Source organism: Bubalus bubalis, chromosome X (assembly GCF_019923935.1).
Source record: "Bubalus bubalis isolate 160015118507 breed Murrah chromosome X, NDDB_SH_1, whole genome shotgun sequence".
In the NCBI taxonomy this organism is placed as follows: domain Eukaryota; kingdom Metazoa; phylum Chordata; class Mammalia; order Artiodactyla; family Bovidae; genus Bubalus; species Bubalus bubalis.
In genome coordinates this window covers 47,015,475-47,027,959 of record NC_059181.1, presented here as the reverse complement: position 1 = coordinate 47,027,959, position 12,485 = coordinate 47,015,475, and the positions used below count along the sequence as shown (strand labels likewise).

The 12,485-nt window shown below is 39.8% G+C and overlaps 1 protein-coding gene across 2 annotated transcripts in view; it reads left to right on the top strand.

The window, feature by feature from the left end:
• Positions 1–12,156, top strand: part of ZC4H2 (zinc finger C4H2-type containing) — a 75,968-nt gene extending 63,812 nt beyond the window's left edge. For both annotated transcript variants that reach the window (XM_006061356.3, XM_006061355.3), the window contains one exon: positions 10,710–12,156. In XM_006061356.3, coding sequence (XP_006061418.1) covers positions 10,710–10,842 — 133 coding nt within the window. In that variant the 3' untranslated portion in view covers positions 10,843–12,156. The remainder of the gene's footprint in view (positions 1–10,709) is intronic.
• The last annotated feature ends 329 nt before the right edge of the window (positions 12,157–12,485 follow it).

Sequence of the window (12,485 nt, the reverse complement as noted above, 5' to 3'; positions counted from 1 at the left end):
AAGAATATAATCAGTCTGACTTCAGTGTTGACCATCTGGTGATTTACATGTGTAAAGTCTTCTTTTGTGTTGTTGGAAGAGGGTGTTTGCTATGACCAGTGCATTCTCTTGGCAAAACTCTATTAGCCTTTGCCCTGCTTCATTCCGTATTCCAAGGCCAAATTGGCCTATTACTCCAGGTGTTTCATAACTTCCTACTTTTGCATTCCAGTCTGCTATAATGAAAAGGACATCTTTTTTGGGTGTTAGTTCTAAAAGGTCTTGTAGGTCTTCATAGAGCCGTTCAACTTCAGCTTCTTCAGTGTTACTGGTTGGAGCATAAACTTCGATTACTGTGATATTGAATGGTTTGCCTTGGAAACAAACAGAGATCATTCTGTCGTTTTTGAGATTGCATCCAAGTACTGCATTTCAGACTCTTTTGTTGACCACGGTGGCTACTCCATTTCTTCTAAGGGATTCCTGCCTGCAGTAGTAGATATAATGGTCATCTGAGTTAAATTCACCCATTCAAGTCCATTTTAGTTTGCTGATTCCTAGAATGTCGACGTTCATTCTTTCCATCTCCTGTTTGACTACTTCCAGTTTGCCTTGATTCATTGACCTAACATTTCAGGTTCCTATGCAATATTGCTCTTTACAGCATCAGACCTTACTTCTATCACCAAATACATCCACAACAGGGTACTGTTTTTGCTTTGGCTCCATCCCTTCATTCTTTCTGGAGTTATTTCTCCACTGATCTCCAGTAGCATATTGGGCACCTACCGACCTGGGGAGTTCCTCTTTCAGTATCCTATCATTTTGCCTTTTCATACTGTTCATGGGGTTGTCAGGCAAGTATACTGAAGTGCTTTGCCATTCCCTTCTCCAGTGACCACATTCTTTCAGACCTCTCCACCATGACCCTCCCATCTTGGGTGGCCCCACACGGCATGGCTTAGTTTCACTGAGTTAGACAAGGCTGTGGTCCGTGTGACCAGATTGACTAGTTTTCTGTGATTATAATTTAGTGTCTGCCCTCTGATGCCTCTTTCAACACCTACTGTCTTACTTGGGTTCCTCTTACCTTGGACATGGGGTATCTCTTCACGGCTGCTCCAGCAAAGCACAGCTGCTGCTCCTTATCTTGGATGAAGGGTATCTCCTGACACCCGCCCCTCCTGACCTTGAACGTGGAGTAGGTCCTCTCAGCCCTCCTGCACCCGTGCAGCGACTGCTTGCCTTTGCTATAGCCATCTGGGGCGGCAGCAGTTCCAACTTGGTCTCCATCAGGCAGCCGGGGGCTTAGGGCTCCACAACCCCGGCCCCCTCACCTATGCTACCTCCTTAGGGGGTTGCGATCCCGGGGCTGGGGGCTCGGGGGAGGCTCAGTTGAAGGAGCACAGTGGTGGAGAGCAAGACGCCAGCTCACCAGTAATGGAATATTACTCAGCTATTAAAAAATAATGCATTTGAATCAATTCTAATGAGTTGGATGAAACTGGAGCCTATTATACATAGTGAGTGAAGTCGCCCAGTCATATCAGACTCTTTGTGACCCCATGGACTGTAGCCTACCAGGCTCCTCTGTCCATGGGATTTTCCAGACAAGAATACTTAAGTGGGTTGCCGTTTCCTTCTCCAGGGGGGTCTTCCAAGCCCAGGGATCGAACCCAGGTCTCCTGCATTGTTGGCAGATGCTTTTACCATCTGAGCCACCAGGGAAGTCTGACATATATAGTGAAGTAAGTCTGAAAGAAAAACACCAATACAGTATATTAATGCATATATATGGAATTTAGAAAGATGGTAATGATGACCCTATATGCAAGACAGCAAAAGAGACTCAGATGTAAAGAACAGTATTTTGGACTCTGTGGGAGAAGGCGAGGGTGGGATGATTTGAGAGAATAGCACTGAAACATGTATATTATCATATGTGAAATTGATATCCAGTCCAGGTTCGATGCATGAGACAGGGTGCTCAGGGCTGGTGCACTGGGATGAGCCTGAGGGATGGGATGGGGAGAGAAGTGGGAGGGAGCTTAGGATGGGGAACAAATATACACCCATGGCTGATTCATGTCAATGTATGGCAAAAACCACTACAATGTTTTAAAATAATTATCCTCCAATTAAAATTAATTAATTAATTTTTTAAATTGATGGAGAAATAAAAAAGTTTTCAGACAAGCAAAAGTTATGAGAATTCAGTACCACCAAACCAGGTTTACAAGAAATGTTAAAGGGAATTATATAGCCAAGAAATACACGGGAAGTAGAAACATCTACAAAATCGACCCCAAACAATTAAGAAAATGGCAATGGGAACATATATATCAATAATTACTTCAAATGTAAATAGATTAAATTCTTTAACCAAAGACACAGACTGACTGAATGGATTAAAAAAAAAAAAAAAAAAAAAAAAAACCCATATATATACTGTCTACAAAAAACCCACTTGAGACCTAAAGACACATATAGAATGAAAGTGAGATGATGGGAAAATATATTTTATGCAAATGGGAAGCAAAAGAAAGCTGGAATAGCAACCCTCATATCAGACAAAATAGACCTCAAAATAAAGATTACAAGAATTAAGGAAAAACACTACATAATGATCAAGGGATCAATCCAAAAGGAAGACAAAACAATTGTAAATATCTATGCATCCAAACCTAGAAGGCGATGGCACCCCATTCCAGTACTGTTGCCTGGAAAATCCATGGACAGAGGAGCCTGGTAGGCTGCAGTCCATGGGGTCGCAAAGAATTGGACACGACTGAGTGACTTCACTTTCACTTTTCATTTTCATGCATTGAAGAAGGAAATGGCAACCCACTCCAGTGTTCTTTGCCTGGAGAATCCCAGGGATGGGGGAGCCTGGTGGGCTGCCATCTATGGGGTTGCACAGAGTCTGACACGACTGAAACAACTTAGCAACAGCAGCAGCAGCATGCATCCAAAATAGGAGCACCCCAATACATAAAAAATTAAACACTAACAGACATAAAAGGAGAAATTTACAGTGACACAATAATAGTAGGAGACTTTAACACCCCAATCACACCAATGGGCAGATCATGAAAAAAGAAAATTAATAAGGAAGCTCAAGTCTTATATGATACATTAAATGAGATAGATCTCATTGATATCTTCAGGACATTCCATCCAAATGCAAAAGAATACTACTTCTCAAGTGCACATGGAACATTCCCCAGGATAGACCACATCTTGAGTCACAAATCAAGCCTCAGTAAATAAGAAAATTGAAATCATATCAAGCATCTTCTCTGACCACAATGCTATGAGAGTGGATATCAATTACAAGAAAAAAAAAAAAAAAACTGTAAGAAACACAAACACATGGAGATTAAACAATACATTTCTAAATAACCAACAGTTTACTGAAGAAATCAAAAGGGAAATCAAAAAATTTTCTAGAAGCAAATGACAATGCAAACACACAATTCAAAACCCATGGGATGAAGCAAAAGAAGTTCTAAGAGTAAAGTTTATAGCAATACAATCCTACCTCAAGAAACAAACAAACAAAAAACAAAACAAAACAAAAAAACATTGAATAGACAACGTAACTTTACATCTAAAACAACTGGAAAAAGAAGAAAAAAAAAATTATTAGAAGGAAAGAAATCATAAAGATCCAAGCAGAAATAAATGAAAAAGAAATGAAAAGCAATAATAAGGATTAATAAAACTAAAAGCTGGTTCTTTGAAAAGAAAAACAAAATTGACAAGCCTTTAGCCAGATTCATCAAGAAAAAAGAGAAAATAATCAAATCAACAAAATTAGAATTGAAAAAGCAGAAGTTACAACAAACCATGCAGAAATACAAAGAATTATAACAGACTAACTACTATGAACAACTATATGGCAATAAAATGGATAACCTGGGAGAAATGCACAGATTCTTACAAAAGTTCAATCTTCCAAGCCTGAACCAGAAAGAAATAGAAATTATGAGTAACCCAATTACAAGCACTGAAAATGAAGCTGTGATAAAAAAAAAAAATCTCCCAGAAAACGAAAGCTCAGGACCAGATGGCTTCACAAGAGACTTCTATCAAACATTTAGAGAAGAGCTAATGCCTATCTTTCTAAAGGTCTTTCAAAAAATTGCAGAGGAAGGAACACTTCCGAACTAATTGTATGAGGCCATCATCAACCTGATACCAAAACCAGACAAAGATCCCACAGAAAGAGAAAACTACAGGCCAATATCACTGATGAACATAGATGCAAAAATCCTCAACAAAATTTTAGCAAACAGAATTCAGCAGCACATCAAAATTTCAAACACCATGATCAAGTTGGGTTTATTCCTGGAATGCAAGGATTCTTCAATATATGTAATCAAACAGTGTGATATACTATATTAACAAATTGAAAGATAAAAACCATATGATAATCTCAATAGATGAATAAAAAGCCTTTGACAAAATTCAGCACCCATTTGTTATTAAAACTCCTCAAAAGCTGGGCATAGAAGGAACCTACCTCAACACAGTAAAGGCCATTTATGATAAGCCTACAGCAAACATTATTCTCAATGGTGAATAACTGAAAGCATTCCCCCTAAGATCAGGGACAAGACAAGAGTGTCCACTCCAACATTATTGGTCAACATAGTTCTGGAAGACCTAGCTACAGCAATCAGAGAAGAAAAAGAAATAAAAGGAATCCAGATCAGAAAAGAAGAAATAAAGCTCTCACTGTATGCAGATGACATGATACTGTACATAGAAACCCTAAAGATAATATCAGAAAATTACTAGAGCTAATCACTGAATTTAGCAAAGTTGCAGGATATGAAATCAATACACAGAAATCACTTGCATTTCTATATACTAACAATGGAAAATCAGAAAGAGAAACTAAGGAATCAATCCCATTCACCATTGCAACAAAAAGAATTAAATATCTAGGAATAAACTTATCTAAGGAGACAAAAAAACTGTATGCAGAAAATTATAAGACACTAACTAAAGAAATCAAAGATGACATAAACAGAGAGATATTCCATTTTCCTGGGTAGGAAGAATCAATATTGTGAAAATGACTATACGACCAAATGCAATCTACAGATTCAGTGTTTCCCCTCTCAAATGACCAATAGCATTTTTCACAGAACTAGAACAAAATATTTCACAATTCATATGGAAACACAAAAGACCCTGAATAGCCAAATTAGTCTTAAGAAAGAAGAATGGAGCTGGGGGAATCAACCTTCCTGACTTCAGATTATACTACAAAGATATGGTCATCAAGACAGTATGCTACTGGCACAAAAACAGAAGTATAGACCAATGGAATAAGATTGAAAGCCCAGAAATAAACCCATGCACCTATGGGTACCTTATTTTTGACAAAGGAGGCAAGAAAACACAATGGGGCAAAAATACCCCTTCAATAAATGGTGCTTGGAAAACTGGACAGCTACATGTAAAAGAATGATACAGGATGCTTGGGGCTGGTGTACTGGGATGACCCAGAGGGATGGTGTGGGGAGGGAGGTGGGAGGGGTGTTCAGGATTGGGAACATGTGTACACCTGTGGCAGATTCATGTTGATGTGTGGCAGAACCAATACAATATTGCAAAGTAATTAGCCTCCAATTAAAATAAATAAATTTAAATTAAAAAAAGAAGAACACTTCCTAACACCATACACAAAGATAAACTCAAAATGGATTAAACACTTAAATGTAAGACAAGAAACTATAAAACTCCTAGAGGAAAATATAGGCAGAACACTCGATAACATAAATCAAGGCAAGATCCTCTATGAACCACCTCCTCAGTTCAGTTCAGTTCAGTCGCTCAGTCGTTTTTGACTCTTTGTGACCCCATGAATTGCAACATGCCAGGACACCCTGTCCATCACCAACACCCAGAGAACACCCAAACCCATGTCCATTGTGTCGGTGATGCCATCAAACCATCTCATCCTCTGTCATCCCCTTCTCCTCCTACCCTCAATCTTTCTCAGCATCAGGGTCTTTCCAAATGAGTCAGCTCTCCGCATCAGGTGGCCAAAGTGTTAGGGTTTCAGCTTCAACATCAGTCCCTCCAATGAACACCCAGGACTGATCTCCTTTAGGATGGGCTGGTTGGATCTCCTTGCAGTCCAAGGGTCTCTCAAGAGTCTTCTCCAACACCATAGTTCAAAAGCATCAATTACTCAACGCTCAGTTTTCTTTATAGCCCAACTCTCACATCCAGGTATGACTACTGGAAAAACCATAGCCTTTACTAGACGGACCTTTGTTGGCAAAGTAATGTCTCTGCTTTTTAATATGCTGTCTAGATTGATCATAACTTTCCTTCCAAGGAACAAGCATCTTTTAATTTCATGGTTGCAATCACCATCTGAACTGATTTTGGAGCCCACAAAAATAAAGTCAGCCACTGTTTCCCCATCTATTTCCCATGACGTGATGGGAAAGGATGCCATGATCTTAGTTTTCTGAATATTGAGCTTTAGGCCAACTTTTTCACTCTCCTCTTTCATTTCATCAAGAGGCTCTTTAGTTCTTCTTCAATTTCTGCCATAAGGGTGGTGTCATCTGCATATCTGAGCTTATTGATGTTTCTTCTGGCAATCTTGATTCCAGCTTGTGCTTCCTCCATCCCAGCATTTCTCATGATATACTCTGCATATAAGTTAAATAAGCAGGGTGACAATATACAGCCTTGACATACTCTTTTTCCTATTTGGAACCAGTCTGTTGTTCCATGTCCAGTTCTAACTGTTGCTTCCTGACCTGCATACAGGTTTCTCAAGAGGTTCTATTACTCTAAAAACCACCTCTTAGAGTAACAGAAAGAAAAAATAAAAGTAAACAAGTGATACCTGATTAAACTTAAAATCTTTTCACAGCAAAGAAAACTATAAGCAAGGTGAAAAGACAGACCTCAGAATCGGAGAAAATAATAGCAAATGAAGCAACTGAAAAAATATTAATTTCCAAAATATACAAGCAGCTCATAGAACTGAATGCCAGAAAAAACAAACAACCCAATCAAAAAGTGAGCAAAAAACCTAAATAGGCATTTCTCCAAGGAAGACATACCAATGGCTAACAAACACATGAAATAATGCTCAACATTGCTCATTATTAGAGAAATGCAAATCGAAACTACAATGAGATATCACCTCACACCGGTCAGAATAGTCATCATCAAAAAGTCTACAAACAATAAATGCTGGAGAGTGTGTGGAGAAAAGGGAACGCTCTTGCACTGCTGGTGGGAATGTAAATTGGTACAGGCACTATGGAAGACGGTATGGAGATTCCTTTAAAAACTAGGAATAAAACCACCATATGACCCAGCAATCCCACTCCTAGGCATATGCCCTGATGAAACCAAATTGAAAAAGACACATGTATACCATTGTTCACTGCAGCACTATTTGCAGTAGCTAGAACATGGAAGCAACCTAGATGTCCATCAATAGATGAATGGATAAATAAGTTGTAGTACATGTACACAATACCCAGCCATAAAAATGAACACATTTGAGTCAGTTCTGATGAGGTGGATGAACCTAGAACCTATTATACAGAGTGAAGTGTGTCAGAAAGAGAAAGATAAATTCTGTGTTCTAACATATATATATAGAATCTAGAAAAAATGGCACTGAAGAATTTATTTTTAGGGCAAAAATGGAAAAACAAACATCGAGAATAGACTTATGGACTTGGGGAGAGGGGAGAAGAGAGAGAGATGTGTGGAAAGAGTTACCTGGAAACTTACATTACCATATGTAAAATAGATAGCCAACGAGAATTTGCTCTGTGGCTCAGGAAACTCAAACAGGGGCTCTGTATCAGTCTAGAGCTGTGGGATGGGGTGGGAGATGGGAGGGAGGTTCAAAAGGGAGGGGGTATATGTATACCTATGGCTGATGCATGTTGAGGTTTGACAGAAAACAAAGTTCTGTAAAGCAAGTATCCTTCAATAAAAAAAATAAATTAAAAAAAAAAGTCTACAGATAGCAAATGCTCAAGAGTGTGTGGAGAAAAGGGAACCCTCCTGAAATATTGGTGGGAATGTAAATTGGCACAGCCTTTATGTAGAACAGTATGGAAATTCCTTTAAAAACTAAAATTTGTGTTACCATATTATCCTGCAATATGACTCCTGGGCATATATCCAGAGAAAACTCTAATTTGAAAAGATGCATGCACTACAATGTTAATGACAGCACTATTTGCAATAGCTAAGACATGAAAGCAACCCAGATGTCCATCAACAGATGAATAGATAAAGAAGATGTGGTACATGTATACAGTGGAATACTATCAGCCAGAAGTAATGCTACTTGGACTTCAAGGAGACCAAACCAGTCAATCATAAAGGAAATCAGTCCTGAATATTCATTAGAAGGACTGATGCTGAAGCTAAAATTCCAATCCTTCGGCCACCTGATACAAAGAACTGACTCATTGGAAAAGACCCTGATGCTGGGAAAGATTCAAGGCAGGAAGAAAAGGGGGGCGACAGAGGATGAAATGGTTGGATGGTACCACTGACTCGATGGACATGAGTTTGAGCAAGCTCCAGGAGTTGGTGATGGACAGGGAAGCCTGGCATGCTGCAGTCCATGGGGTCGCAAAGAGTTGGACATGACTGAGCAACTGAACTGAACTTAATGCTACTTGCAGCCACATGGATGGACCTAGAGATTAACATACTAAGTGAAGTCAGACAAAGACAAATACCATATGATATCACTTATATGTGGAATCTAAAATATGATAACAAATGAACTTACTTTCAAAACAGAAACAGACACGTAGACATAGAAAACAAAATCATGGTTACCAAAGTGGAAAGGGGATGGGGCAGGGATAAATTAAGAGTTTGGGATTAGCAGACACAAACTACTGTATATAAAATAGGTAAACAGCAAAGTCCTTCTGCATAGCACAGGGAACTGTATCCAATATCCTGTAATAAACCATAATGGAAAATAACATGAAACACATACACACACACACACACACACACACATATACACACACACACACATACATATATATATATATATATGCATATACACATATACATATACATATATATATAAATTTGTTGTATACCAAAAATTAACACAACATTACAAATCAGCTATACTTCATTAAAAAAAAAAAAAAAAAGTAGCAAATCATCAAACGGAGCAAGCGTCAGCAAACCAGAAACCACAAGCCAAGTGTGACCTGTTTCCTGTCTTTGTAAATAAAATTTTATTGGCCCCCACACATGCCTGTTTGTTTATGTACTGTCTATATTTTCCTTTATGTGAAACAGTTAGAGCTGAGTAGTTGCAATTAAAATCATATGACTTGAAAAGAAGGTCTAAAATATTTATTATCTTGGCCTTTACAACAAAAAAAGTTTACTGATACCTGTCCTCAGTTCAGTTCAGTTTAGTTCAGTCGCTCAGTCCTGTCCAACTCTTTGCAACCCCATGAATTGCAGCCTTCCAGGCCTCCCTGTCCATCACCAACTCCCAGAGTTCACTCAGACTCACGTCCATCGAGTCACTGATGCCATCCAGCCATCTCATGCTCTGTCGTCCACTTCTCCTCCTGCCCCCAATCCCTCCCAGCATCAGAGTCTTTTCCAATGAGTCAACTCTTCGCATGAGGTGGTCAAAGCACTGGAGTTTCAGCTTTAGCATCATTCCTTCCAAAGAAATCCCAGGGCTGATCTCCTTCAGAATGGACTGGTTGGATCTCCTTGCAGTCCAAGGGACTCTCAAGAGTCTTCTCCAACACCACAGTTCAAAAGCATCAATTCTTCAGTGCTCAGCTTTCTTCACAGTCCAACTCTCACATCCATACATGACCACTGGAAAAACAATAGCCTTGACTGGGCGGACCTTTGTTGGCAAAGTAATGTCTCTGCTTTTGAATATGCTATCTAGGGTGGTCATAACTTTCCTTCCAAGAAGTAAGCGTCTTTTAATTTCATGGCTGCAGTCACCATCTGCACTGATTTTGGAGCCCCCCAAAAATAAAGTCTGACCCTGTTTCCACTGTTTCCCCATCTACTTCCCATGAAGTGATGGGACCAGATGCCATGATCTTCGTTTTCTGAATGTTGAGTTGTAAGCCAACTTTTTCACTCTCCTCTTTCACCTTCATCAAGAGGCTTTTTAGTTCCTCTTCACTTTCTGCCATAAGGGTGGTGTCATCTGCATATCTGAGGTTGTTGATATTTCTCCCGGCAATCTTGATTCCAGCTTGTGCTTCTTCAGTCCAGCATTTCTCATGATATACTCTGCATATAAGTTAAATAAGTAGGGTGACAATATACAGCCTTGACGTACTCTTTTTCCTAATTGTAACAAGTCTGTTGTTCTATGTCCAGTTCTAACTGTTGCTATTAAATAGTCTTTGAGTGGGCCTGATAGACCATGTTCCAGTATAATGCTTAATGCCTATGCAATTCACATTTTGCCTTATTGCCAAGTTTTGGATATTCTTCCTAAATACCCCTCTTTTAATCTCACTCCCTTATATCCATTACATCCCTTACATCCAGCACAGATCTCCCTACTTGGGTCTCACTCATTGATTTCTGCTCCTTCCTAACAGGAAATCGTAACTGCTTTTGGAGCCCCTGGAGATCAGAAGGATGAACCATGGCCCGGAAGAATCCGACCACTAACTTTCTTTGTCTGTGTCTCCCACCAGGCCTGCCTGTCATGTCATCAGCAAATTCACCGGAATGCACCTATATGCCCTCTGTGCAAAGCCAAGAGTCGGTCCAGGAATCCCAAAAAGCCAAAACGGAAGCAGGATGAATGAAGAGAGGGAGAACACTTAGAGCTCTGCAGCTCATGACCCCTCCCCTTGACCAGAGTGAATGATGTCTCCATGTGAAAGAACCCTTCCCCACTTCTATTTAATGTGATAGAAGCACAACCCCCCTCTCACTTTGCTTTTATTTCTTTGTGTTGTCAGAGTTTCTGGTTTAGGAAGAGATGTTGTTCAGGTGCTAATGACAGTTGTGTCTGAAGGTCCCTTCTCTCTCAGCCACATTTTAACCCCTGCCCTTGTTAGGAAACAAGGGAAGGGCAGAAATCCCAGATGTGATTCTCTGTCTCTTGCTTCTGAGGCCTAGTGCCTAAGGCCTGAGGGCTAAGTAGTCCCATATCTTGTTTCAGGTGAAGGTTCCAGTGTTCCCCCTCCCTGTACTTTTACCTTAGGCTCTGAAGGGACAACATTCTTTTTTCTGGACTTTCCAGTAGGTTTGGTGCATATATCTCCCCCACTCCCACCCTCATCTCATCCTCAAGGCCCAGAGGTGGCTTGGACAAGCTCTCCTTTTTGTATTAATTTGGGAGGCCTAGCTGTTTTATTAGAGTTTACCACTCCATTACCCCCTACCCTGACAGTTTCCCAAATATACTAAAGTTCTCAGGTACCAGGTTATGTGTCTGAGGACCCTGAAATCTGTAGACTTTTCTCCAATAATAACCCTAGCTTTTGAAAATTAGTAGTAGATGTTCCCCACAGTGAAATCAAGGAGCCAGACCTACTCTGCAAGTCCTGCCTAATTCATTTCCTAAGTCTGAGGGCTCTGCTACTGGGGCTGTGTTAGGCTGGAGAGATTCCAGGATGATATTTGTGTTAATTTTTGTTCAAAACCATTACTCTAACACTTTACTCCAATGGTGTATCTTAGAGTTCAGAGTAATGGGTTGTGATTCAAGTGAATGCCAGTCACCTTACCATGCAGGTAAGTGAGACCTCTACTTCAGTCATCTCTCCCTCTCTTGGGTCGGCTTTCTTCTCTAAGGCAGCCTCAGCTCAGGTCAGCTTTTGGCGACTCCCTTTCCGGTGAATTGTGCAGGTGACTTTCCCTCTGAGAAGAAAAGAGTCCAGTTTCCACTAAGCCCTACAGCTCTTCCTCTCAAACTTAAGGGATGGGATGGGGACTGATGAAAAAATGTTGGCTTCAGGTATCAGGCCCTGGCTGGGGAGGGGAGGATATTTTTCCTTCCTTTCTTAACTGTATTTTTAAGTTACCACAGTGTCTGTGTGTTCATAATATATAGAAGGTTCCTCTGCTCTTTGAAAGTAAGAGCATTATGTCTGTACAAATTCTTTTAAATAAACATTTGTTCATTGGAATAAATGCTGACTCAGTGCTTACTAGTGCCAGGTAATAGAAAAGATGCAATGCCATTTCCCCTTCTGTGTAGCTCTTCTTCACTCTTTTTTATTCTACACTATAAATAAGAAAACCAGGAACATCACTGCATAATAATTTACCCTATTTTGATAATAATTTCCATTTATTCAGTGCCTACTCTGTGTCAGGTCTCTATATAAGATGCTTTGTATAAATGATTGTATTTGATTTTCAAAACATTTTAAGCTAAGTATTCTTATTGCCTTTTTCCAAAAATGTAAACTGAAGCTCAGAGAAGTAACTTGTACAGAGTTAAACAGACAGCTAGTAAG